The sequence below is a fragment of the Hyperoodon ampullatus genome (assembly GCF_949752795.1).
Source record: "Hyperoodon ampullatus genome assembly, chromosome: 18".
Lineage (NCBI taxonomy): Eukaryota > Metazoa > Chordata > Mammalia > Artiodactyla > Ziphiidae > Hyperoodon > Hyperoodon ampullatus.
In genome coordinates this window covers 1544057-1571870 of record NC_136931.1, presented here as the reverse complement: position 1 = coordinate 1571870, position 27814 = coordinate 1544057, and the positions used below count along the sequence as shown (strand labels likewise).

Below are 27814 nucleotides of genomic sequence, written 5' to 3'. Positions count from 1 at the left end.
CACTCCCCCGGTGGGGAAGGGGGGGCAGGCAGCTGCTGTGTCCACACTGATGATGCCCCCCCGAGATAAGAGCGCCCCGTACTCTTGGGGCCACTCGGCTGCCTGAGCAGGGAGAGAGAGGGCAGTGCACAGGAAGCACGGCTTCCCACCCCACGCCAATAATAACTTCGCGCCTCTGCTGCCAGGGCCAGAGTGCGGGGCCACATCTCCCCGGCCAGACCAGCAGGTCGCTGGGGCTGCCCAGGAGGCGAAGAGGAGGCCAGACCACTGCCCAGCCCCATGTTCCCCCGCACTGCCTCTTCTGTCCACATGACCATTGCCACCAGAACCCTGTGTGCATGCTCCTGGGGGAGTGTCTACTCCCGAGGTCCCAGAGAGGGGGAAGGCAGGCATGAATCCGGGTTCCCGTAACCCGACTCCTCAATGTGCAAGCGGGACCTGTTTTCCGAAAGTCTCCTTCTATCAAGTCAACTCAAGTATTAAAACCACCCACAGGTCCCGATCTGCGCTGGTTCTCTGGTTTCTTTTTCCCCTCCTCCCCTGTGCGCCTCTGTTCGGTCTGTTCTCGTGTGTGCGTGTGTATGTGTTTCAGCGTGATGAGAAATGCAGATAGCGCGGGCAGGGAGATCGCAGGTTGGGAGCCGATCGCCAGAGCCGATAAGGCCCAGAGCGGAGCGAGCGCCCGCGCTCAGCTGGGTCGACCGAGCGGTGCGTGTTGGGGACAGGGACCAAAGCGGGCGCGAGGGCGAGCCCCTGCTGTCCACCTTCATCGCGCCCGGGAAGCGGGCAGGGGAGAGGGCCGGCCCTGGGAGGCGGGGCCGGGGCACCCCCCCTTCAGCCCGCGGCCCCGGGCGCCTCCTCCCCCTGGCAGATCTTGGCGCGTTAAGATGCGAGCGCTGATTGTCACCAAGCGGCGGCGCCCGCACGCCCGCCCTCTGCCTGCGGCTGTGCGTAGGGCCCTGGCGGCTGTGTGCCCGCCGCTCTGGCCTCACCTGCGACCAGGCCGCGGGTGTGGAGGGGAGGGGCCCGAGCGCTTGGGGCCGCCGCCCCCCGGGCCCCCACCAAAGCCGGGGCGCAGCTGCCCGCGCCTCTGTGCGCCTTTTGTTCCGCGCAGAGATAGATGTGCCGCGCTGATAAGCGCACAACCGATGGCGGCGGCGATAGGCGCTCCCATTTATTAACTTCAAACGTGGGAGCGGGGGAGGGCTAGGCGGGAGCGCGGCCTTGGCCGGCCAGATGGCTGCGACGATAGGCCGGGCCGCGCTGGCGGGGAGCGCGGGGCGGAGCGCAGTTCGGGACCCCCGGCGCCCTGGCCCGCCGAGGTTTCCTCCCGCCCGGGTCGATGTGAGCTCAGATAAGCGCCGGGCCGGTCGGCCGGATGGCGATCTCCCAAAGCGATAAGAGCCCTTATCTATGGCCACCAGGCCCCGCCGGGTTCGAGGCAACAACAGCGCGGGGGGCGTCGCGGCTGGGGCGAGTGGGGGGCCTCCGACCTGCCGGGGAGGGGTGGAGGGGCGTGCGTGCCTGGGTCCGTTTGGGCGAGTTTTCATCCCAAACACACTTCATTGCCAGGAAGTTGATCCTCCCCCTGCGGGTGGTACAGTCCGTCAAAATGAAAGAAAACTGACTTTGCACCGGCCAGGAGCGGGGAGGAGGGGAGGGAGGACGCCCAACCCTGATTCCTATTAGATGGTGTGAGATAGCCAGAGTCAGGGTCGTCACCTCCAGAAGGAGAGAGGGTGTTTTCCCCCTTGAATCAAGTTGGGGTTGGTGTTCTTCCTGGCAAGTGGTAAGTGTAACCTGCTTGGAGTTTTCTTGAAAAAAGAATCAAAGTGGCTTCTGCTGCTGAGCTGAGGTTGGGGGGAGCACAGTGTGCTGGCATCTTTTTGAGCAGGTCCCCCAGATCAGAAGGGAAAGTCTGCTCAGACCTGCCTTGATTCACTCAGCAGGTCTTCACTGAGCACTTGCTGAATGCAAGTACTGGGTCGTAGCCACTGCCCTGGGGAGCCAGGGGAGGGGTGAGCTGACCAGGGGCCAGCTGAGAGCAGTACGGAAAACGGGGAGGTGGGGGCAGGTGGGACACTGCCTGCAAGGGGGGACCTCCAGCGGGGGTCAGGAAGAGGCCAGCTGTTGGGGGTGCCTCCAGGGACAGTGGGCTAGCCTCAGTTTCCAACTCTGGACAGTGGGGACAGGAACAAGCCCCCAGGTCAGACTGGGGATGCTGAGGGGGCCACAGAGCCCTTTTGCAGTGGGAGGGCCCCTGGGGACCATGGCTCCAGATGCCAAGTGGAAATCGAGGCCAGCCAGGCAAGGGGCTCCCGGAAGAAGTCCCAGCCCTAACAGCTGCTCCACTGCAGATGGAGGTGTTTTTCACACGTTCTCAGAGCTTGATGGTGGCCACGGGATGACTCATTCACTCCGAGCTTTAAGCCACCTGCCCGCTCTCCCCAGCAGCCAGACGCCCACCTGGAGGCTGGCAGTGCCTTTTGGTGAGGGCCAGTTCCGGAGAGAGACTGGGTTGGGCCGGAAGGGGGGTGAGGTGGTCTCTCAGTTTTTATGAACTTGAGAGGATTATCTGCACAGAGCGATGCACCTCCCCCTGCCAGGTGTGGGAGGCTCCTGGGAAGCTCCTGGGAAGTTCCCAGGGGTCACCTTGCAGTACCCACCACCCCACTGTGATGGCAGAGAAGCAAGGAAAGATGGGGCTTTGGCGACCCGGCTGCCCGTAACTCGAGCCCCATGAGCAGGTGGCTGTGCCTTCTGCAGCCTCAGTTTCCCCTCTCTGGAAATCAGGTGTGACCTTGCCTGCCAACCGGGGGTGGACGGGCACCGTGGCTGCCCTCAGCTGGCCTCCGCCCCCCTCCTCAGAGCCCTGGGGGCATGGGGGCCAAGCTACAGTGAGCCAGGGACCAGGGCCTTAGAGACGCAGAGACTGGCTCCCAGCCCCCATTCCCTGAACCTGGCCTTGAGCAGAGCTCTGGTGGGCGGCAGCTGGGGCCCCCCCAAGCTCTCAGGCCCTGAGGCTGGGCCTTCACGCTGGTTTTCCTGCATTCCTGGGCCTGAGGGAAGACAGACGGCTCATTTGCTCGTTAGATAGTAATAATGATATCTATAGTAGCTAATACTCACGGGGCTTACTCTGTGCCAGGCCACGTGTTATCTTAAGGCAGGTCCTGTTCTTACCGTTTACATCTTGGGGAAACCGAAGCACAGAGAAGTTAAGTTTCTCACCCAAGAAAATGACAGCCAGAGTTGGAAGGCAGGCAGTCTGGCCCCGCTGTGAACATCACGCTGCTTTCCCACAGTCTCTTGCCTTTGTCTGCCTCTGGGCTTCCCGGGCCTCAGTCTCCACACCTGTGAAATGGGCCTCTGGGAGCAGAGGTGCCCAGGGGTCTTTCCCCAGCCCTGCCCTTGCCGAGTGTCCTGTGACCTCCTTCCTGAGATGTTTCTGCGCAGGGTAGGGGGGTGGGGTCCCAGGAGGCTTCATCCAGCCCTGCCAAGGGCCCTGAGCCCCAGTCTCATCCCGCCCACCTAGCCAGCCCCTCCCCAGAGGTCACTGGGAGCCCAGCATGGCACCAGCACCGCCAGGGATTTAAATGGGTCAGTTGGGGAAGAAAGGAGGAGGGAACACGATGCCATTAGTTGTACCCCTTATCTCCTGTTTCTATGCCAACCAGACGTTCCTGGGGCTTGCCGGGCTCGGGAATAACACTCCCGGGCGGACTATCTGCCATCGACAGGCCCTCTCCTGGAGGCAGCTGTTGCGTCGCCGGCCGCTGTCGCCAACCCCGTAGCCCCGGGCCCGGGTGCCTGGCTGGGCTCCTGCCACCGGCCCCCATACCCTTGGATCTTCCTGGCGCTGCCCCATGCCCCCTGTCCCCGTTTCACAGACAGGGAGACTGAGGCCGCCATCACACATTCACTCTCTGAACCTCGCCTCCTGTTCCCTACCCAGGCAGGAGTGGCCTGGCCCGAGAGGGTTGCGGGAGAGGGGGCAGCAACCCTGCAGAGTCCGCCCCTGTGCCTCCGTGTCCTCGGCTTTGGCGGCAGGAGGCGGATGGCCCCGTGGGTAAGGGCTCAGCCGCCTTCAGGCTGCAGTGCATGTGTCCCTGTGAGGAGGGCTTCCGTCAGGGCTGCCCCCTCACCAGGGCCTGGGTTCAAGCCGAGACTTGGAGGATTTCTCTCTGGCTTCTTTCAGCCCCTTCCAGCCTCAGTGCCTGTGCCTCGGTTTCCCCATCTGCAGAATGGGGATGGTGACACTGGTGGTCCCTGAGCACAGCTGTGAGCACAGACGGGAAATACACATCTTCTCAGACAGCTGCCAGCATCCCCATCCTCCTCCTCCTCAGCAATATCTTTGTGGCCCATCGGTCAAGTTAGATCTGTGGTTTCCAGCTTATCTGTGACGGACAAACCCCTCTTCCCAAGCTGTCCCCAGGGAGTAAACTACATGCAAGGACCCTGCCTAGGAAGTGGGCCCCGCAACCTACCCCCTCCCATCACTCCTCTTCGTGGCTGGCCTTCGCCTCCAGCCATTCCAGCTACAACTTGCCAGGCAGGTGCCCGGGCTGTGCAAAGTGCGCACGTTGCTTGCCCTCTCCGGGCTGCGGTTTCCTCGTCAGAGAGGAGGGGCTGCACTGGGGAGTTGTCAGCGATGTTCCTCTGTCCCCCACCCACCCCTCACCTCCCCGCCTGAGCTCTGGATAGGTTTGGACCAAGCCAGCCCAGAGTTGAGGGGCTGTGGGGTCGGGCAGCCCAGTGAGAGGACCCCAGGGCCTCCTGTGTCCCTGTACCCATTTCACGGAGGAGGAGCTGGAGGCCTGGAAAGGAACGGCGGCTTGCCGAGGGTCCCCAGGCAGCACCAGTGTGGGCGGCCCCTCTCTGCCTCAGTTTGCCCACTGGTTCAATGGGCACATCCCAGTCCAGTGCCCCATTTTGCAAATGAGGTTTTGAAGATATCAGGAGGCCCGGACTAGAGTCCTGCCTCCAGGCAAGGAGGCGATGAGGGCGGTCTGGGTCTGAGAGAGGCCTGCCCTCCCCCCACCCCACTCCCCAACTTCCAACTCCAGCACCACAGCCCCCAGCTGAGTGGCCTCAGGGAGCGTCTCCTATTTTCTCATCTGTAGAACGGGGGTGACACGTGACACGGCATCTACCCCAGAGGCTGTGTCCGGTGCTCATGCAGGGCTGGGACACAGAAGGTGATGAGCAGGGCACACCTGGGATCCCAGGTGAGATAGGGGCTCGGCTGTTGGTTGATGGGTGGCATGTTGCTCCCACCCACCGCAGCTGTCCCTGGGACCACTGGGCGGGCTGAGGACAGGGACCTTTCCCTCTACGCCGCGGGGCTTCCATCTCCACCCGGTGCCCCACAGCAGGGAGTGGGAGCTCTGAGATCGGGGCCCGCACCGTCCTCCGAGGGCTCCGGGCTGCAGGCCAGCCCTTGTCTCCGGAGCGGGAGGCCACTGCAGCGGGGGGCTGCCACGTGGCCTCGAGTCCTGGCCTTGCTGTGACCCTGTGGGCAGGTGGCCTCTCTCCTGCCTCGGTTTCTGCTTTTGAAGCAGAAGCTTAATAAGAGCACCTCCCTCCTGGGGCCTGTATGTGGGGTCCGTGAGATTCCCAGATACAAACTGTAAAGTACTGTCCCGCAGTCATGTCCTTGGTGGACGTGGCAGCCCTGGGAGCTGCTGGTTGCACTACTGACATTTTGCCAGAAGCCCCAAGAGCTGGACGCTTCACACAGAGGCCTGCCTCCCAGCCTCCTCCCCTTCATGTGTTAGTTTTTGAAGAGGGAGGGAGTCGTGGGCCGGATGCCCTGACTGGACCTTAGGCGGGGCGGGCCCAGGCCCCATCAGTCCCTTTCCTGCCCAAGGGTCTTACCTGCTGTTACGATTATCATCGTTATTGACTGACCCATTTTACAGGCAAGAAGACTGAGGCCCTGGGAGACAGTAACAGCTCGAGAACTTGTGATCCAGGAGCTGGGGCTGTGGACCCCAGAGGAGGGCCGAGGCTTCTCTGGGCAGTGCCCACTCGGCCCCCCAGTCACCTGTCCTGCCCTCCTGAGTCATCCTGTGTCCTCCCAGGGCCTCCGGGGCCCAGCTCCTCCCCGCCTCCCTCCCTCCTCCCACCCCCAGTCTCCTGTTTGGGAGAAGGCAGCGCCCGCTGGGGCAGGAATGTGGTGGCTGACCTTGGGCCAGAGCTGGGGCACAGATAGGCAGGCCCCTCCCCTCTACCTCCTGTCCCTAGATCTGCCTCCCCTGGGCCTGCCGGCCGGCCGTGGAGCCACGTTTTCCCCTCCCGTAAAAGAGGTGATGGGGCACTGGTGTGCAGCTTCCGTGAGCCCCGGCATGGTGCGAGCTTGGCCCTGGCCCCAGTGCTCCTGGTCCCCACGGTCCCCACCCCAGGGCTGGAGTGGAGTGGGGACAGAGACCCAGCCAGTCAGCCTCAGAGCCTACCCCCTGTAAGCACTTCGCCGGCGTCCCCTCCTATGATTCTCCATACACCCACTGAGGTTGGGGTTCTCAAACCATTTTGCACCCCAGGAAGAGGATCAGAGAGGGTGGGTGGTTGCACCAGGGTCACACAGCACTCGAACGATGTGGAGATGGGGTCGATGGGGTGGTCTGTGCAACCCTGTGCCAGCTCCCAGGCGCCCCCAGAACTGGCGGGTGGGCTGCTTCCTGGGAGGAGGGGGCTCTGCACTTGGGCGGCTGCCGGAGCTTCCCTGCAGTGGAGCTCTTAGGCTCTGCCGGGAGGCTCACCTTGCCTTCCTGAGCCTCAGTCTCCACCTCTGCAGGATGGGGATATCTTGGGGACACCGGGCTGGGTGCAAGTCAGTTGGCCCCCCTGAGCCTTGGTTCCCCTCCAAAGTACAACTGTGATGCTGAGCTCGCAGGCAGTGAGTCTGGTGAGACCTGACAGCAGAGGTCCAGCCTGGGCCAGAGCCTCTGTGACGTCTGCCGTTTGTCAAAGTTAAAATGAAGAGGAAGGGGGACACCTCTCCCCTCCCCCATCTCCCTTGCGCTGCTTCCTGTCAGTTCCTCTTGATGTCTCACTTCAAGCCCTCCAGCTTTCCCGACCTGCCCTGGCCACTTGCACCTGCCACAGCCTCCTGCCTTCATGTCCCTTTTCTCCACCCTGCAAGTCAGACCCAGGGAGCGGGAGGGCAGGGGGCCACAGGGCCAGGGGTCTTGGCTCCCTCCTGTGGTGGGCAGCGGGGAAGAGCTGCTAGAGAGCCCTCCACTAGAACAGCGGGCCCATCCTGCACTGCTGGACTCTCAGCCCCCAGGGAGGGCTTGGTGGGCCTGGGGAAGCCCCTCTCTGCTCTTTGGGCTGCTCTGGCATCGGGCACTAGGCCCCTTGCAACGAGAGAAAAAGCTGAGGCTTCCCCCATCTGACCTGAGTTTACTGGGGCCCCAAGCTCATCCCGAGACCAACCCCAGCTCACTGTCATTGGTCGTTAGAGCAGGTGTTAGCTGGGCATTTACTAAGCCCCTGCTGGGTGCCCAGCACTTACAGCCGTGAGCTCATGTCCTCCCCTCACAGCCTTTGAGGGGGGCTCAGCAGTTAGCCCGGTGCATGGAGGGGAAACTGAGGCTTAGAGGGCTTAAAGGTCAGACTCAGGACCACGGCTCGAGCTCCCCACCCTGGGAGTGAGGAGAGGATGGCGACAGTTGTGGTGTCCAGGGCCAGAGCTCTCCCTGCCGGGCTTGGTGCCACCCATGTTTACGTCCAGGAAACTGAGGCCTTCCTGTGGTTCCAGACAGTGTCCAGCTCTGGTCTCCTTGGTGGCTGTGTGACCTTGGGCAAGTCCCTTCCCCTCTTGGGCCAAAGTGGCTGCTGCCCAGCCTTCCAGCTGCAGGAGAGAGACCAGAGCCACAGCTGAACCGGCACACAAAGGCCAGGCCCACCTGAGGCAGTTCCTGGTCATATGGGACCTCTAGGCAGCGGGGGTGGGGGTCTGGGGGTGGGGGGTCCTCGGGTGAGACTCTTGCTCCGCACCTCAGCTTAAGTGCTCCCAGGGAATGAGTGGATTTGGAGGCCCTTTCCTCTGAGTGGGCAGATGTGTTCTGTTTATGGGCCCTGGGTGCCCCATCCCCTGGGGCATCCCATGCCGGGACCCCAAGCGCAGGCAGGAAGCCCCAGCATTTTAGGGCCGCACCGAGCGTACCCCGAGCCTCAGGTCGGGACCTGCGGGGGCAGAGCCCACCAGGATGTCCCCACCCTGCTGGTTTTGTTGCTGATGTTTCCCCCTCCTGGGGCTTGGGGCCTGGAAGAGGTTTCCAGCAGAGGTGATAGGGGACTCTGCGGGCCACAGGGCAGGAGGGCAGGCTGCCCACACCCCAGTCCCCCCACCATGCCCCCACACCACCCACCCTTTCCCCTTCATGGGCCTGGCACGGCTCGGGAGGGCCTGGGACCACCCCAGCCCCACTGGGGCCCTGAGGTGGCCTCCTGCCTCGGTTTCCCCTCCTGCACAGTATGCACACACCCAGCTCCGCCAAAACCAGACATTTTCCCAGAGAGCAGAGGGACCTCCCCACCACACACACACTCTCACTGCAGTGGCCTTGATGGTCAGTGGGCACCCAGGCCCTCATGGGCCCCGGCCAGGTCCTCCTCTCCATCCTGGCTTTGCCCGCCCGGGCCTGGTCCGCCTGAACTGTCTCCCAGTCCAGGCCTCTGGCAGGCGCAGGTTTCAGCTCCCGTGATAACTCGGAAAGTTGAACTGGCCCCATTACCGCGCCGAGATGGTTGGTGAGATATGGCCTTGATAATGGGGGAGATACGGCTGTCTCTGTGGCCAATGGCCCAGCCTCTCCACCCATTAACATTCCCCACCAGCGATCCTTCGCGCGCTATCTCCTCCATTTCCACTCCTCCCGCAGATAAGAATGGAAATTCTGACTTCATAGCTCACTGATTAAAGTGTCTGGATTTCTTGATAATACACAGATAAATTATGTTTTTGAAAAAGAAGGTAGGGAGGAGGGTGGGCAGGGTGGGGGCCGTCTCTCCCGGCCTGTCCTGTCCCCCTGGGCCGGCCATCAACCTTGGCACGTCCAGCCTGCACCTCCCAGGCCTCTGCACAAAGACAGTGTCCACGGGCCGGGCTGGGGAGGGAAGGTAGAGGCCGCTGCTGGGAAAGGCAGCAGCAGTGCTGGAGGGAATGAGGGCCAAGGACTGAGCCCTCATGGGAGATTTAAACCTCACCAGCTCCTCACCGGAGCTGGCTGTCTGGACCCGGCTGCCTTGCCTCTATCTCCTGGGACATATCTCTGGGCCTCGGTGTCCTCATGTGTCAAATGGGCCCAGGCTTGGGTCTCTCCTCTCTCTCCCTGACCCCTAGAACAAGCAGTGCCTGGTTATACACAGTAGGTGCCCGGTAAATGTCAAGGAACCCGGCGGAGCCCCACTTGCCAGTTAGTTGGAGAAAGGGAGGGGCTCCCAGCTCCCTGTCCCCGCCCGGTCCCCAGCCACCCTGCCTTCGGAGGCCCGCCCGGCCGCCACGTGTGACTGAGGTGCCATCTCCGCGTCTGTCTAGGTAAAGCTGCCTCCTTCAGCTGATGAGATCCGGTGCTGATGGTGCGAGGAGTGCGATTAGGGCCACCGTGGGACTAATCCTCCCCGCTGAGGGACAGGTGCGGCAGCCATGGGGGAGGGGACGCTACAGAGGGGAAACTAGGCATCCGTGCCCCGTGGACGCAGAAAGCCCGGCAGAGGAACTGCCTGGGGCTCCCGGCGGGCGCAGGGCAGCTGGCAATTTCCCCTGCTTTCTGCATTTATTTTTTAAGCAACTCTTGAGAAACGAGATTCTCTGTGGTCCCAGAGACAGGAGGCCTGACTGGACAGTCAGTGACATTTCTGGGTGGCTCTGGGACTCCACACTTAAAAATCCGAATGGAGCCATTGTTAGCTGATAGCTCCCTTTCCTGAGCGCTTGCTATATGCCAGGCCTGGGCGTGACCTGTGTTATCCTTTAGAGTCCTCCCAGCATCCTGGGAGGGGCACCTCTGACCTCATTTCTCCTCGGAGGACTCAAGGCTCAGAGAGGTTGAGTAACCCACCCAAGGTCACACAGCATGGGAGGAAGCCGTAGAGACCTGACTTAGAGGCCTGGTCAAGGTCTGGGTCTCCCTCTTGGCTGCAGGCTCTGGGGATGTTGGCGGCCATGAGCTTCCACCTGCCCTAAGAGGACTGCCCTCTCTGTTTTGGGGAAAAATGCCCAGGCACAGAGAGGGTGAGTGACTGCTCAGGGCCACACAGCCCTGTCCAAGAGCGGTGGGTGATGGGGCGGCTGCTCCCGCTTGCATCTGGAGGTCATTTCATCTGTCCTGAGAAAGTGGGCCCCTTTGGTGATAAACTTGGTTTCTTTCTGTCTTTGGGGTTTGATTTTGTTTCAGTATTCTAAAGGAAGTCAGCTATTTGCAGTAAAATGGGTGCATATATGACAGAGGGGGACCAGCACAGGGTGGGGTGACTGGGTTTGAATCCTGCCGCCTGGGCAGGGCGCCCGGGCAAGTGACTCACGGTTTCCTCACCTGTGCAGTGGGTGTGACTGCACTTCAGCCTCCGCAGCCTCTGAGGGAGGAGACAGGAGAGAAACAGGGAGAGCGTCCTGGGGCACGTGCTCTGGGGACGCGGGGTTCTCTCAGGGCCCCCGTGGGGGTGCCTGCTGCGCCTCCTCCTCGAACCGCACCAGCGTTCTTCCTGGGCTGTTTGTGGCAAATGGCTCTAGGTTGCAGAGGCCCAGGCCCCTGTGCTCGCACACAGTGACCTGGGTGGTTCTGGAACGTCTGTCCTGTGGCTCTGGGAGCCCTCCCCTTGGACCCTGTGCTTTCACCAGAGCCACAGAGAGTGCAGAGGGAGGCTAGGGGGTCCAGCCTGCCCCCATCGCTGCGGCTCACAGGCACTTCCCTGTTCTGAGCCTCGGTTTCCACATCTGTAAAACGGGGCTGAAGACACTAAGACCTGCCCCACAGGCGCCAGGCTGGGAGTCAGTGGCCTGGGAGTCAGTGGCCCCTCTGGTCATCTCCCCTGGGGCCTCCCTGTCCCCGCCCAGCCGTGCCCTCCCGGGGGTGCACAGGACTTCTCAAGGAAGGAGCTCAGTACCCGCTCTGCAGACCACCACCCTCAAGGCCAAGGAGGCCCAGGTTCAGATCCCGGGCCCCACACAGCCTTGCCGTGTCACCTCTCTGGGCCTCCCTGCCCTCGTCCTAAAACGGGAGTCAGCCCTCCTCAGGGCCCTTTTGCAGGGCTGATGAGAGGGATCTGGGTTCTCTCTCGGGGGCGGATGCTCCCCTGCCGCCGCTGCCCTGTCACCCATCTCAGTGGTGACACCGACCCTCGGGACCCCTGCCCTTTCCAGCCAGGAGCTCCGGGCCTGGGCACTGGGTGTGTTAGACACAGAGGGAGGGAGCCTGAGAGGGAGGCCCCTCGGCTCGGGTCCCAGGCGTGGGGGTGGGCTGGGGGTGGGCTGGGGGGGGGTGTTCCGCCCTCCCCCCGAACCTGAAAGAAAGAAAAGGGAACTGCGATAAAGAGCAGATAGGCCTGGTGGTGGAGCAGCCCTATCGCTGTTATCTATCTGCCTGCCTCTCCGAGCGGTTCTGTTGTTTCCTCTTATCTCACCCACCAAAATGCCAGGAACAAAGCCTGTGCACACGCGCTCACACACACACACACACACACACACACACACACACGAGCCCACCGCCCTGCAACTCAGAGCTGCGAAAATGGTGCCACTAGATCGAAGGTGAAAGCAGGGGGACCGGGTTCTCGTAAAATCATCATCACAACGTCTCCATCACTTTGCAAAGGAAGCGGAAAAATAGCCCTCCCTGAGACGAGGCGGCAAAAAGTAAGAAGTGGCCCTACAGGCCCTCCCTGGAGGGAAGGGCCCAGGCTTGGGGTGGGGAGCCAGGACTGGAGGCGAGGTCCCAGCTGTGCTGCTGCATCCTGGCTGTGTGACCTTGGGTCAGTATCTTTCCTGCTCTGAGTCATTCATAGTGGCGGGGAGCGGGGAGGATTTAAGGAAGTGCCTGCACTCTAACCAGAGTTCTCCCCGAGCAGCAGGTGGCCCTTTATGACCCAGACCTGGGGCTAAGACGGGTCACCCTGAGCCTGGCACCCCTAGACCCCACCCCCCAGAACCCGGTCCTCCCACCAGAGCCCCTTAGCCCTCAGGTTCCCCGGAATGGCCCAGCAGAGCCAGTCTCCCCGAGAGCCAGCCCGGGGCCCTCAGAGCCCAGTGCCGCCCCACCATCCCACCCAGCATGGTCTCCCCAGAATCGAGCCCCCCACATCCCACCCCAACAGCCAGGGAACCCAGGGCCTAACCTGTGTGTCTTCAGCCAGTGGAAACGGGCATGCAAATGAGCAGGAGTGAGGCCCAGGGATTGGCTAAGCACTGTGAAGGGGGCGGGCCTCCTCAGAGTGGGCGGAGCCTCCTGCAGGGGAGCCCTTAGTGTGGGGAGACACTGTCTTGGGCAGGACCTTGCCCCAGTGATGGAAAACTGGGCGCAGGGGGATGGATAGGCGGGCCTTTGGATGACCTCCTGCTGACCTGCAGAGCCCAGACCCCCACAGCCTGAGTTGGGGGGCCAGGACTTGGGCATTCCTGAGGTCAGTGCGGCCAGTTCACACTCCCCCTCCACTGTCTGGGGCACCTCCAGCCCCTGTGCGTGCTGTCCCCTCTCCCTCTGCCCTCGCGCGCTGGGATTTTCATCTGGACCCTCCCTCTGCCGGCCCCGTGTATGTAGCACCAGGCCGGGGGCGGGGGCCTCAGCACCGTCCTAGGGAGTCACGGTGCAGCCCGTTTGCCCAACCTGCCTCACTGTCTGTACAACGGGAGGGTCTGGCCTGTCTGCCTCCAGGGTTTCTGTGTGCTCCCGGGGCCTGTGTCCCCGTCCGCACAGTGAGGGCTCACACAGGAGGTTCTCCGCGGCATCCTCCTCTATCTGTGGCTGTGGTGTATTCTGGAAACGGGGTTCTCCACAGCTCCCATTTTAGAAATTTATATGACAAGAGGCCACGTCCATAGGAAGCATTCAGGGAACTTTGGGGGATTCTCACGGTGTTCAAAGGCACCCTGCACCCCTGGGATGTCTTGTTGGCAAGGTGGGGCCCAGAGTCCAGCCAGCGACCCCCCCTGCCAGCTCCCACGGCACCCACAGGGCTCTGGGACCTGAAACCCAGCCACAGGCGTGGGCGTTTTTCAAAAATGCATAAGTGGAAAATAGCAGAGGGGTGAAGAGGGAAGGAGTTTGGGCTGAGATCAAGGGGAAGGAAACGGGGAGGGGGCCATCAGACCAGAACCAGACCGCCGCTGTGTGACCACGGCGGGGCAGCTCTGCCTTCCCCAGGACAGCGCAGGGCCTACAGCAGGTGCTCCATAAATACTCCCTCGACTGGGTTCTAAGTCTGCTCCCCACCCTGGGCCCTGTCCCAGGGGAGCAAAGCAAAACCAAGGAACAGAGGGAACTGGAAGAAAAACAGCCCCCGCAAGGGAGTGCTGTTGTGGGTCGTGGCCACATGGGTCATGGCCACGTGGGTCATGGGCAGAGCTGAGGCTTGCTGCTTCGGGGCTGGCTGCCTGGGAACAGGGGTGGACGAGAGACTAGGCAGAGGCAGAGGACGTGTCGGGGAAGAGCGTGCCTGGCAGAGGGAACAGCAGCGGCAAGAGCCCTAACGGGGGAAGAGGCATGACGGTCGGGGAGAGAGGACAGCAGCTGCCACAGGCCTGGTGCTCGGCCTGGGCTCACTGGGTATTCCTGGATGCGGGGGTGGGGGTGGGCGGAGGCGCAGGGCTGCAGGGGTTGGAGCCGGGCCAGGGAAGCCTTGGCCCCCTCCGTGGGAGACCAGCAGAGCTGGGCCCTGACCCGCTGCAGAGGTTTGCCTGGGACCGTTCACGGGACCGGTCAGCTCATCTGACCTCCGTCATGGACATGCTCCCCAGCATCTCCAGCCCCGATCCGTGGACGCAGGACCAAACCCGGCAAGCCCTGGCCTGTCTCTGCACTCAGCAGTGGTCTGGGGCAGCGTGGTGGGGCAGACCCATCGCTGTGGAGGATTGTGTGTCTCTGAATCCCTAAGGAAGGGAACAGGCACTCAGGGAGCACCTGCCGTGTGTGTGTGTGTGGGGAGGGTAAAATACAGATAACACAGAACTTACCGTTTAGCCATTGCCAGTGTGTACCTTAGTGGCATTAAGTGCATTCATGAGGCTGTGCAACCCCCAACACCGTCCACGTCCAGAAATGCTCCGTCTTCCCAGCAGAAGCTCTGTCCCCACTGAACACTGACTCCCTCTTCCTTCCAGCCCTGGGCAACCTCTCTTCCACTTTTATCTATGAATTTGAAGCTGAAGTTTTAACTCCCAATGTTTCAGTTGAGGAAACGGGCTCAGGGACGTGAGGGGCCTGCTGGTGGGATTTAAGCCCAGGTGCACTGCCGCCCCCAGCTTCCTGGACACTGTGGCTCTGAGCCCCATGGAGACGAGGGATGCACTGGGCCAGGAGGTCTGGGGTCCGGCCCTGCACAGCCACCAACTCCCTGTGGGCCCAGGAAGCACCTCGGGACCTCAGTTTCCCCATCTGTGCAGTGGGAGCAGAGTAGATTGGCTGCCTATGACCCAGGCGCATCCAGCAGGGAAACAGGCCCACCCAAGGGACCCCGCTGCTTCCTTCCTTGCTGCACGCCATCCCCGGGGCACTGGAGAGACACCTGGGGTAGTGTGGCCCCAAGTCTGGACACTAGAGTCTCCCAGGCCCGGTGTACATCCCGCTCCTGATTTGCGGAGCACCAGGAGGGCCTGCCTGGTGGAAGAGGAGCTGGCCGCCCCCCAGGGCCGTGGCACCATGGCGTGAATGAAACCCAGAGCCCAAGTGGGCACAGGAGTCCCCGTGACGAGAGGACCCTCTCACGGGGGCCCTAGTGTGGGACCCAGGGCAGTCGTGCCCGAGGGCTGGGCCTGCAGACGAGCCCGGGCAGGCCTGCCCTCCTAGTACCTGGCCACGGGCCCCGAGGGGCTGCAGCCCCAGGGGTGAGAGCTGAGGAGGGCTCGGCGCCTGGCCCATCCCCCTCGGGGTCTCCCTCCCCGCCTATCAGATGGCAGGGCCCTGTCACACCGGAGCCCCGTCCCCTTCCAGGAAGCCGTCTGCCTCTGTCCATCTGATGGCAGGCCACGCGGGACGGCTCCATGAGCTGCGGCCCCACTCCCATCTCTCAGTCCTTATCGGCCCATCTGGAGAGAACCACTCCAGAGCCTGCGGCCCCTGTTCTCGGGCACGACTCCCGTCTCCTCCTCCCCGGGCCTCCTTCATACTCACGGCTCTACGCCGTGGCCTCGGCCACGCTGCCACGTGCCGTGGCCTCGACCACTGCTCCCGCCCCCCCCCCACGCTGGGGCGTCGCCCCTCCCCCTCCCCACCAGTCACACGTGGGGTCCCTGCCACACGCTCCAAGTGTGTTCTTGACAACCGCCTCGGCCCACAAGTGGCCTCGCGCCCTCCCCGCCCCACCCAGGCCACGTGGTCTGCACCCCTCCCCCGAGGAGCATTCGTAATCGGTTCTCCAGAGTGAAACAATCTCGTGTAATCTATCAGCGGCTATCGGGCCCATCGGAGGGCCGGGAGTGGCCAGGCCCGGAGATGGCGCCAACCTCTAGCGTTGATAAAGTTTCCGAGTTCAGCAGTGATGAATGTTGAGTAAGTGCAGGCCGCCGATAGGATGTGGACTTGGCAGCCCTGCGGCTCCGGCTGAAACCAATCTCTCCCCTATCAGCCGGGCCGGGCTTTCTGGGCTTTCTCAGGCCCTGCTCTTTCTCTCCGCCTTGCCCGCCTGGGCCCCTGCCCCCAGGGACCGAGGTGGGGGACCAGCCCGCTGGCCCTAGCCCGAGAGACGGGACAGGCTCTGGGCAGGGGAGGATGCGGAGCCAGACCAAGGAGGTGGCAGAGAACTGGGGACTGCCTGGAGGCGGTGGCCGGGCCTCAGCAGCTGCACGCTGGAGTCCTTCCTGCAATCCAGCGTCCACATTCTTCCGCTTAGTTTCCCACGGTGCCGAGAATAAACCCCGGCCGGCCACCCTGCTGCTCCGGCTTCTCTGCCTCCCTCTCAGCCCTGGTGCTCCTTCCTCAGCCGCAGCACCCAAACCCACCAAACTCTCTCCCGATTCCGGGACTTTGCACTGGCACTTCCCTCTGTCTGGAGTTCCCCATTCACAGTCACAGCTTAAATCCCGCCTCCTCCGAGGAGCCCTCAGTGACCACTCCCACACCCACCCACCATTCTTTATCCTGTACCCATCCTGGCCCTTCATGATATCCAAGGTGTGTGTTCACCCCCCAGCCAGACTGTTCACCCCCATCTGGACCTGTTTGCTCACGGTTGACCCAGCACATGGAAGGCCTGGTGGAAGGAATCACGATGCTCCTGGGAAGGACCCCCATCCGGGGGCACCTTTGTCTCCTGCAAAGCCCTTCCCTGTCCACACTGACAACGGCTCTATGAGGTCGGTGGGTTGGTACCCATTTCCCATATGGGTAAACCAAGGCCTGGGCAGGTTCCCCGGGCACAGAGCCATACGCCCCAGAGCCCGGCACAGTCTCGGTTCTGCTTGGTCTTTCAGAGCCGTGTGGCCCAAGGCCCTGCTCTCTAAGGGTGGCTGCTCCTTGCCCCAGTTTCCCTCTTTGCACTGTGGAGCCGGTCTCCCCACAGGCTGGTGCTGATGCAGGTCCTGGCAGAGCTTCATATACTGTCGAGGGCTGTACACACTTGTCTCGGGGTCTGAGCCAGAGGGAGCCATAGCTCCTGGAGGGAGGGGCCCTGGGTGCCAGCTGCTTCACACCCCTGCTGACCCCCTACCACAGCCAGGGGAGCAGATGGACACCCCCCCCCCCGCTGTTGCCTCAGGGAACAGTCAGAGGGGGCAGACAGCAGTCACACAGACCAGGGAGGGGCCTGCCCGCAGGGGAGGGAGGCCTTCTCCGAGGCTCAGGCTGTGTGTGGTGCAGAGACAGGAAGGGACACTGAGGCTCAGTGAGGGGAGAGGAGGCCTGGGAGCCTCACAGACCTGGGTCCAAATGCCCCCCGAGCAGGCCCCCATCTCTACAAACGGACGGTGGGTTTGGTGGGGCGGGCCTCGGTGAGAATGCAGGGCTCGGGAGGGGAGCGACAGGCTGCCACATAGCTGTAAGGCCTTGGGCAAGTTTCTTTACCTCTCTGTGCCTCGGTTTCCCCACCTGGACGATGGGGTGACACTAAGTCAGGGTCGTTACAAGGATCAGAAGTCCCTTGTGGGTGAGTCTAGAGCCTGGCCTGCTGCAGAGGCTGCCCAAGCGCTTGCGCTGCTACCGTTGTCATGGTCGTGGTCATGGTCATGGTGGCATTACTCCTGCCGGGGACAGGCCCAGCGCTGCCCGTGGTCCCTCCTGCCCTGTGCGGCCTCGAGGGGTGATGCGTGCCGGGGATCCGGGTGTGGCCCTGGGGCCGGGGCACTTAAGCCCCCCAAGTTCGCCCGTCGGTTGCAGGCTGGCCACAGGAGGAAGTGGTGGTGGCTGGGGGTGGTATGCGGTGCAGACCCCCCGGGTGTCGGCGCCCCATCTCCCCACATCCTGTGGAGCCCCCATACTCACCCAGGCCTCAGCGCCCCAGGCAGGGCCGGCCGGCTTATCTTCTGCCACTGGGGGCAGGTGGCCCACTCAGGGTCCCCGGGTCTGAGTCCCTGGTCACACACCCCCACAAGCAGGCTCAGCCCCCAGGCTCCCCTCTGGGGCCATGCCAGACTCCCCCACTGCCACCACTGTGGACCCGGGAGGCCCCCAGCCACGCCCGGCTCTGAGTCCACCTGTTCCCCTTCCCAGCCTGTCCCGCAGTCACCAGAGTTCCCGGAGCACCTACTGTGCACCAGAGCCGGGGATGCCCCAGTCTCCGGGTACAGAGACGGAGAAGGCAGTGATGGAGCAAGTGTGGGAAGGGGCTGGGGGAGCTGACTGGCCGTGGTCAGGGCGGGGAGGCCTGGGGGAAGAGAGGGCCTCCACGGGCTGAGGGGTGCCTGAGGCCCTGGGAGTGGTCGTCCTAGCTCAGCAGCTACACCGTAGGACAGCAGGGCTCCTGTCTCTGGGCCTGGGGACCTGGGGACAGCAGATCCCCAGGAGCCTGCTTGCTGGCCTCACCCCTGCACCTGCCCACCGTCTCCTTGGCACCCAGGTCTCCCCTCCACACCCTTGCAGCCCAGTCGCCAGACCTCCTGTGAGGAAGTCAGAGCACAGGTGAGAACAGTAGCGGTCTGGGGTAGGGACGGGGAAGCCAGGACAGTGCACAGCCAAGCAGGGGTATCAGGCGCTGGGTCAGCCGGGGGTGTGGAGAAGTGACTGGGAAAGGCCGTCTAAGATCCTGACTGACCCCTGCAAAGCTTTGGAGAGAAGCGGGTGGGCATTTGGGCTGCTGAAGTGTCTCTGTTGAGCCTGGGCTGCAGGGGGCCCTGGGTTCTGTCTGGGTTACCTAGGACTGTCCTGCATCTTTCAGTGAATGTGCCTCCAAAAGATGAATGACACTTAAAAGGATGAATTTTATTGTATGCAAATGATGTCTCCCTGTGATATTTTATTTAATACGTTAAAAGCTGAAGTAGGTTGCAGCACTCTTGTTCCTTAGAGTACGGGCTCCCTGGTCCCGGAGAGCATGGGGCCTCCGCTCTGAGCACCCAAGCTCTTCCTCGACGCCGAGGGCTCTCCTTGCCCTCCCATGGCCCAGAGTGTGTTGTGACAGCGGCTGGCCACTCTCCTCGGCCTGGCTTACTCGGGACAGCGTGCCACCAGCACCTCCCGGGCGTGGCCTGGGTGCACATGGGGCTAGGAGGCTGCGCGCATCAGGTCCAGCTCACAGCCTGGCAGCAAAGGCAGGTGAATCCACGGTCACTCAGCCACAGCCGTGTTGGGGGCCTGCCCACCCAAGGCGGGGACCAAGCCTGAGAGGCCAAGGGTCTGGGCTCATGTCTGCCCCTCTGGAAGGAGAAGTGAGCCCCCTGCTGCAGGGTGCACCCGAGCACCGTCCAGCTGACCCCTGGCGGGGACTCAGGCTGCCCCCGCAACGCCCTCCCGTCTCCTCTGTCCCAGGGCCACGCCTGCCACCAGGTATCGGGGTGGGGGGCAGGACCAGCGTGGGAGGGCATCTGGACCCAGGCCCCCAGTGCACACGGAGGTTCAGACCCTCGCCCTCCCCTCCGCGGGGCAGGCTGCCCGCTCAAGTAAGCCAAGATTATCTCGCCAACATCCTCTTTGTGGTCGCCCTGGCTGTCAGCAGGAACTGATCCTGGGTTGATGAGGGCCGCTGGCGGGTCACAGTGGAGGCCTGTGGGCCCCTCCCAGCCTGAGCTTCCCGAGGACGAGAGGCCCCCCCACCCTCTGCGCTCCGCGGGGGGTCCCGCATCTCGTCCTTGCGGCCGTGGGTGCACCTTTATCGTAGGGTACAGCCCGCTAGGGGCGACGCTGCCAGCACCTTCCATGGAGTGGGCTGCGGGGCGGGGTCTCCCTCCGTCCTCCTGCTGGGCACTGGGGGAGGGCAACAAAGCATCAGAGCAACACCCCAGGGGCCAATTGGGAACAAATGTAAGGCTCCAGGGATGACCCGAGTGTGGGGAGAGATTTCACAGAGGGAGGAGGAGGCCTCAACCGGGCAGGGGGAGGTGTCCTGGCAGAGGGACAGTGTGGGCTAAGGGCCCATGCCTGGAGGGGCGTGGACAGCGGAAGCAGTTTGGCTGTCATCCAGGGCGTGAGGGTGGAGGGAGCCGGGAGGAGCTGGGAGCCAGGACGGCCCTGTGCTCATGGGCCTGGACCTCCTGCCAGAGCGGCCCGGAGAGCAGTGGGCAGCTTCTAGCCATGTCTGGGGGGTGGACATGAGGTGGACCCTCCGAGGGTGCCCAGCATCCGTGCTGGGCCTTGGTACCCTGGCAGGAGGGTGGGCACGAGAGGACCCACAGGCGCCCGGGGGGCCTCCCAGATCGTCGGCCTCCCCCCACGATGCCTGCACCCCTGTGCTGTGCGAGCTTCTCGGGGACCATGGGCCAGGACCCACCACCTTCCTTCTAAGTGTTGGCAAAAGTTTTAAGAAGCTCTGGTTAAATGGGACCCTTTCTAGGCCCTGGTGACCTTCCCTGGGGCCGAGAACCTGCCCCTGTCTGCCCGCCTCCCCCCTGTGCCCCCTTCCTGGCAGCCCTGGACTCTGAGGCGTGGGACACCCCTGCCCTTCCCCGGAGCCCCGCACGCTGGGCTCCGCCTGCCGCCCCGGCCCTGCTGGGGGCTCCCCTTCTCGCTCGCTTCTCTCCGTCCAGCTCAGCCTGGAAATCAGCCCAGCTCCTTGTTAGAACTGGGGGTAAAGAACAAGTCACATGGTCCCGAGGGCCTGGGGCCGCCTCTGTGCTCGGGGCCTCTGTTTCCTCATCCGCCAGCACCAGCTGGACCAGAGCCCGTCCTGGCTGGAGGGGCCCAAGCCCCCGGGACGCAGCGCAGCCGCCCTCGGGGAGAATGGGGCTGTCCCCACCGCCTCCTGTCCCTGCCATGGCCCGAGCTGCCCCACTGCCCAGCGGTGGGAAAGTCTGAATCTGTTGCTATTTTCTCTCTGTTATCGGGCCCTTATCTGGCTGCTGTGTGCCGCCCAGAGGCCAGGGTCTCTCCCTGGCAGCGCCATGCCCCCTCCCGCCCACCGGCTGACCAGGGCCAGCGGGACAGGAGGCCGGGCCTTCTGCCGGCCTAGGGGGAGGTCTTTCTTTTCCACCCACACTGCCCTCCCCAGGCCCCAGACCCTCATTCCCCTCCCTCCAGCCGTGCCCCTTGGTCCCCCCACCCCCCGCCCCTGTCCATGCCCCGCCCCCCATCCCACCCCTAGAGGGGCAGGTGTGGCACCTCCCTGGAGAGTTGAAACAACAACAACAGTTGTAATAATAGCCCCAAGTCTGTGCTCGGCACCCACTGGCACCACGTTGCTGGACCCTGACCCCAGCCCATGACACGAGGCTGCTATAGCCCACAGCTTTCCGTGAGGAAGCTGGGCTCAGGGAGGCGGGGCCTCCTCCTTCCTTCTGCCTGGAGTGCACTTCCCCAGCCCCGCCCGCAGGCAGGCTCCTGTCCCGTCCCAGATCTCCACCCACTCGTCACCTCCTCCAGGAAGCCTTCCCTGACTGTCACTCCACCTCTCCTTGGTGGCAATGACCACACTTGCAGTTTTCACGTTTCTTTCCTGGGGGGTACGTGTTGGCTGCTGCAGGGTCCCCAGGACCTTGTGCAGGGAGATGGACTCGGGGGAGGTTTCATGAGTGAATGAAGAACGCAGGAGTGAACGGCAGTTGAGAAGGAGGCCATGGGCGCTCAGGTCCACCCCACCCCAGACTGTGCAGGTGGGGATGTCGGGGGATGAGCGGGACAGCGTGCCCACAAGCGTCCACCCCACCCCCAGGCCATTGGGCCTGCGTTCATGCTCCGGCCCTGACACAGAAGGGGGCCTGGCAGGTGCCCCCACCTCTCCTTCCTCCTCTGTGCGTTGGGAACACAAAGGATCTCCCCACAGAGGCATAAATGGCTGTGTAACGGCGGCCACATAGCGGGGCCTCAGGACAGACCCACGCCCAAGGTCAAGCGCGGAGTCCAGGTGGAGGCTCATGGGGCTTTGCTCTGGTTGTTTCTCATAATGTGTCCAGTGGCTGGGGGGCAGGCACAGTCTGCAGGGGCCAGCGGGGGTTCGGCCGGGGCCTCCAGACTCCCTGTCTGGCGCCCTGAGCCACCCCGCTCTGCACCCCACCTGGCAGGTTCACCCCAGGGCCACCTCAGGCGGTTCTGTCCTCAGCTGCCAGCTCCGGCTTTCTTTGGGGCAGTCATCAAAAGGACCCCTCATCAAAAGGACCCCCAGCTGCCTCCACATCAAAGCCGGGAGGGCCATCAATCATTGGCAGCCTGGGCCTCGGAAGGGAGTTGGGATCATCCCGCTGCACAGAGCCTGTCTCCGTAATTCAGTTTTAAAGCGTGAAAAAAGGGAGTTGATGAAATTCCACTATCAGCGCCAAGCCAATATGCAAAATATCTCACCCCCAATCAAATAGCTATTATGTTTTCATTTCCATTTCGGCGTCCGGCTTAATGAGCAGGAGACGGATCGGCTTGCGGGGCGTCTGCTCGCCGTGATAACTGAGGGGCTTCGGGCAGCGGGGGCCGTGCCCAGTGCTGGTGACCACCGTCATCACCCGTGGACGCCCCCAGACAGGTGCTCGGCCTTGGGCCCGGGCCTCTCCATCGCGCCAGGCAGTGGGGCCAGTGTCACCCTCACCCCAGGTCGTCGGCAGGGCGGGGGAGGCATGGGGCCACACCTGGGGCAGAGGAGGACTGTGGCCTCCGCAGCGTCCACGTGGGTGGTGTGTCTAGGGAGTCGGGCTCCTGCCAAGGGCCACAGGCAGGTCAGTCCACATGGCTGGGCCTCCGTTGACTAATCTGTGAAGTGGGCATGACTCGGCCTCACCTCTGGGGTGTCAGAAGGCTCCCAGGCACTCGCCCATCGTGCCTGGCGTCAGGGCCTGCCTCTTGCGGGCCCCTCCCTGCACACACCTGCCCCACCGCCCTCCACCCCTGGGCTAGGAGGTGCGCAGGGGGCTTAAGGGAAGACATTTGTAGAATGCTGAGCACAGGGCTTACATACAGGCAGGGCTTCATAATAGCAGTGCCCTGCTGGGTGCCGGGTGGTAGCAACTGATGCTGGTGACGGGTGGTATTTCCTGCGCACTTAACTACGTGCCGGGCGCTGACCAAGGCTCCGCACAGGTGAGACCGAGTTCCGTCCTGCGGGGCCAGAGCTCTTGTGCTTTCTGAGCACAGGAAGATGGAGTGACTTGCCTGAAGTCACACAACAAGGACACTGCCTGCCTGGCCGTGGGTTGGCCTGGCTCAGTAGTTGGGGTGTCTGACCATAAAGGGCCCCACAGGGGTCGAGCAGGGTCCTTCCTAGCCCAGGGCACCCCGGGAAGCAGCTGCGCCTCACCCCAGCCAGTGGAGAAAGCTTCCTCCCAGGTGGAGTGGGGACACAGGTGCACGGGTGGCCCCGGGGGTGTCGTGGGGCTCCAGCAGTGGCTCCGAGGCAGACGTGGGGCAGGATTGGGGCAGGATTCGCAGCGTCACATCCCGTCACATCCCGCTGTGGGCCTGGAGCCATTTGCTGGTTGGTGATTGTCTCCTGTGTTATCAGGGTGTTAATTGTGCTGGAATGAATTAGCGGCATTAGGATAAATTGCTGCAGCCGGCAGCCTCTTTCTTCATGCTCCTGTCACGCTTTGTGCAGAGCTGGTGCCTTTGTTCTCCCATAAATGGAGCCGCCAGGAGCTCAGGGCCTCCCTGGGTGGCTGAGGCCCACCTGGGCGGGAGAGTCATGGGGAGAGGCGTGTGCCCGGCATTGCCCGGCTGCAGGGCTCTGGTCCCTGCAGTCCCTGAAAGCAGGGGCTTCACACCCATCCTCCAGAGCCGGCCACTGAGGCCCTGAAGTCCCGGCGTCGGCAGGAGGCACCATCTCCAGCTCTGAATGAGCCGCAGAAGCACCTGTGCTTCTAGAAAGAGTTAGGCAAGCAGGCCTGCGAGCTGCCCCCCAGGGCAACTGGCAGTGCGGGCTGGGGGCCAACCCCACGGGCCGGGGAGCCTCTGCTTTTCTGCCCCAGCGTCTGCCAGGGGAGGCCACGGGGGGGTCAGGCCTCCCACCTGTCCCAGAGGCATGAGTCTGGGGTGTGCCCAGCCTGCCGCGGAGCCCACCATGTGGGCGCGTTGATGAGAGACGGTGAGGCTTAGCCCAGGGCTGGTCCTGTGTGGTCTGAGCCCGGCCTCGGCCACGGGAAGTGACGGGAGGTGAGCGCCTGCCCGCCTGCTATCGTTACAGCTCTGAGGGGTCCCGGGGAGCCCGGGACCCGTGGGTCTGTGGGTCCGGAGCTAGAATCCAGAGGGTGCAGCCCGGCAGTGGGTGGGGGGCGCGGGCAGGTGTCTTCACAGGAGGAGCAGGGGGAGGGGGTGGGGCGGGGGCAGCGCTGCCCGGGCACCTGTCTCGGGCCCCAGGGCCCAGCTGCGACGGGGTAGAGGGGGCCTGTGGGAGATTCGCAGAGCAGGGTGAAGAGGGACAGCTGTTCTCCGCTGTTCTCTCTGCCCACAGCACTGGCACTACCCCTCTGACCTCGGGGGCACAGGTTGCCACCCTGGCCTGCACTTGGGGACACGCTGGTGGGTCTGGCTTCGCCACCCTCCTAGGTGGTCTGGGGACCCAGTCTGCCTTCCCACGTGTACGGAGGGCTCCACGGGGCAGCCCCTGTGTGAGGCTTGAGGGAGGATTAGTGGGCCCCGGAGGCTGGATTGCAGATGCCTGTGCACCCACCTGTGTCCCATCAGCCATTTACCCCTTGAATCAGGTTGATGAGCACTTCCTGTGTGCCGGCACTGGGGCCCGCCCTCGGCACGTTCCCAGACCTCAGAACCTGAGTGTGGGAGCTTCCTGGAGGAGGGGTCCCAGGCACAGGGGGCCGGTGTGCAGAGCCCCGGGAGATGTTTGCCTTCGGGGGTTGTGGATGTGCTCCGGGACCCTGGGACGCCGCCGAGCGTGCGCCCGCATTTCGGCAGCCCCCAGAGGCCCCGCCCAGAAGACGCCAGCGCTGCGCTCACGCCCCGAGCAGAGGAGAGGGGAGGGGTCGGGCTGCGTGGAGCCAGCGTCCTGGCAAGAGTGGCTTGTGGGGTCGGCAGAGGCTGCAGGGCAGGCGAGGTGAGCAGGAGGCCGTGTGGCCCCCCCGGCATTGGTGCAGGGCTTGGGGTGGGTACAAGGGTGGGGTTCGCACATCTAATCATGGGGGACCTGGGGGAGCCCCCGTGCTGACGGCCGCTCCCTCGAGGCCTCTGACCGCCTGGGGGGCCGAGACCCTGCTCAGACCCCACTGCGCCCGGCCCCGGGGCTGTGCCTGTGCTGGGGGGGTCAGGACGCCGGTTGTGGGCACCGTGGCAGGGCAGCGCCTCACGACTCCCCTGGGGCTGTGTCTGCAGGTTCCCTCAGAGACATGGAGGCCAGAGAAGAGGCCCAGGCCGCGGACACCAGCCTCCCGGAGCAGGAGGCCACAGCACTGGAGCCCGAGCCCCCGAGCCCTTCCAGTCCAGGTGAGTCGGGCGGTGGACGTGGCAGGCTGGGCCCTGGCATCCTGGCACCCCTCCCCACGTCCCCATCCTCGCTGTGACTTCACAGGAGCCAGTTCCCACTGAGGACTCAAGTTTTCACACCTGGAAATGGGCGTTGCACCGGGCAGTGTCTGTGGGCTGCCTGTGCCCACTGGGGCTGGTCCGGGTAGAGGAGATGCACACACCTGCAGAGGGTCTGGAAAGCCCAGCCCTCGTGGCAGAGGGCGGCAGAGCAAGGGGAAGGTCTAGTCCAGGGTGAGGCAGGGGGTCATGGGTACCGAGACCTGGGGAAAGCCACACCCCTTCCCGGCCTCCGTGTACCCTCGAGGAAGCGGGGCCGCCTGCCTCCGCGCACGTGGGGCTCGGTACGAAGCAGGTTCTCCTGTTAAGGCAAATCACCCAATTTTACAGACGGGGGAATGAGGCCCAGAGAGGTTTAGTGACTTGCCCAGGGTCGCACAGCCTGTAAGCACCTGAGCAGGATCCAGCCCTAAGTCTGGATTCAGGTTGGTTCTCACTGTCCCCTCTGTCTGCTCCCCACCCTACCCCACCCTGGACACCTGGAACCTCTCCTGGGGCCCTCCTGGCAGTTTCCCCAGGGTTTTGGGGGCACTTTTCTGAAGCTGAGAACAGGACTCGGAAGGAGAGACTCCCACACACACACCCAGGGGTGAATTAACCTGACACTAGGCCTCCTCTGTCCGGGTCCCTGGAGGGGCCTCAAAGCCGGGCCATCCTCTCTGGCCAGCTGTGCCCTCAGAGACCCCCAAAGACCCCCCCCAAGAGGATGGGCCTCACTTTGGTGGGGGCCCTGGGGGAGGTCAGTGCCCTCACCCCTGTTTTCCAGAAGAGGGAGCTGAGGCTGGGGGGTTAGCGGAGGGAGGATTGGCGGGGTGGGCTCTGCCCTGTCCCCTGCTCTGAGCCCCACTCCCCTCACACCCCCTCCACCCTGCCGGCTGTGGACAGCGATCTCACTCACATCCCCATTCCGTACCACGAAGCCCTGTGCACAGAGGCTGAGTTACCCCCAGACCGTAGTCCCATGGGGGAGACATAGCCATAAATGGGGCCGTTTTAGAGGGTGGTAAGTGGGTGGTGTGACCAGGAATGAAGGCAAGATGGGGTGGGTGTGGCAGTGAGCAGAAACCTGCAGGACGTGTGGAGTTCCCCGTGCTACACACACCTGCACGTGCAAAGGCCCTGGGGTGGCACAGAGAGGGGACAGGAGGAGAGCCCTGCAGGGCTGGGACTGGGGGGTGGAGATCCTAGACAGACGGTGGGGGGCTCCTTCTCACTGTAGACCCCCATCCCCAGAATGTGCCAGTGTCAGAGTCTCCCCCGGATGACCACAAGCCCCCAGTAAGCCTCATCCTCTGAGACCTGCTGGCCTGTGTCCCCTTCCCCAGCGGCAACCCATTGGGGTCACTGGGGCTGTGCAGTGAGAAGGAGGCTAGGCCGGCAGGACTTGAAACCAAGGCCGGGGCTCCCGTCACCCTCAGCTGCCCCGGGGCAGCAGGCGGGGTGGGGGCTCAGGACCCCGGGCTCTGGCGCTCTTGTTCACAGCTGTTACTGTCTCTGCCTTCACCATCACCGTCAGTTGTTTAGTGCTGCGGCCAGTGCTCACCCCGGCCTGTCCCGGCCCGGGCTCCTGCCCTTTCTGAGCCTTGGTTTCTGCATCTGTAACCAGGCGCCAGCCCCTCCGAGGGCCCAGGGAGTGGCGAGCGGCCCCCATCACCACCACCATCATCATCGGGTGCTGCGTGCTAATGGGGGCCACGCTCTCCAAAGGGCTAGCGGCTGGTTACTGGTGGACTTTGCCCCGGGGAGCCGGGCCCCTTATCTGATCTGGGAGCCGGGCTGCACGGGGTGGGGGCGGGGGCGGGACTGGGGAGGAGCTGGAAAAAAACAGCCGGGGTTGCACCTGGCACAGGCCTCAGTGATAACGCGCTGATGGGCGCGATAAGACGGCAGGAGCAATGTCTGCCTGTCGGGCGGGCCCGGTGCGGCTCCCGCGCAGTGGCTGGAGCTCGGATGCCAGCCGCGTTGATTTATAGCCAAAAATAATAGGACTTTTATACCGTGTGATTGATTTATTCGATGTTAATCACGGCCCTTATCGCGGGTATTAATAATCTGCCGGGCACGTGACGTCACCAAGGGGGGGGCTTTTATGGGCGCTCATCGATTGGGGGCCGTGGTGGTTATCGGGCCCAGCAGGGAAGGCAAATATGCCCTTTGGGCTGGAATTGGGTGCGGGGCCTGGCGGAGGAGCCCCCAGCTGCCGGCCGAGGAGACCAGGGATCCGGGCCGCGCGTGTGCCTGCTGGCCTGGGCGTGCCGGTAGGCCATCCACGCTCTCATCATTAACAGCAGCTGGGAGGGCAGCTATTACTGCCGCAATTAATAAGGGGCTGAGGGGTTTTTTGGTTTGTTTGGTTTTTTTTTTTTGCAGTACACGGGCCGCTCACTACTGTGGCCTCTCCCGTTGCGGAGCACAGGCTCCGGACGCGCAGGCTCGGCGGCCATGGCTCATGGGCCCAGCCGCTCCTCGGCATGTGGGATCCTCCCAGACCGGGGCACGAACCTGCGTCCCCTGCATCGGCAGGCGGACTCTCGACCACTGCACCACCAGAGAAGCCC

General features: G+C 63.5%; 1 protein-coding gene across 1 annotated transcript in view; it reads left to right on the top strand.

Annotated features, from left to right (window-relative positions):
- The window catches only part of ZFPM1 (zinc finger protein, FOG family member 1), a gene marked incomplete at its 5' end in the record, with an annotated part of 69435 nt that overhangs the window by 857 nt on the left and 40764 nt on the right, over positions 1 to 27814 (top strand). The window contains one exon of the mRNA XM_079723160.1: positions 25047 to 25157. Coding sequence (XP_079579286.1) covers positions 25047 to 25157 — 111 coding nt within the window. The remainder of the gene's footprint in view (positions 1 to 25046; positions 25158 to 27814) is intronic.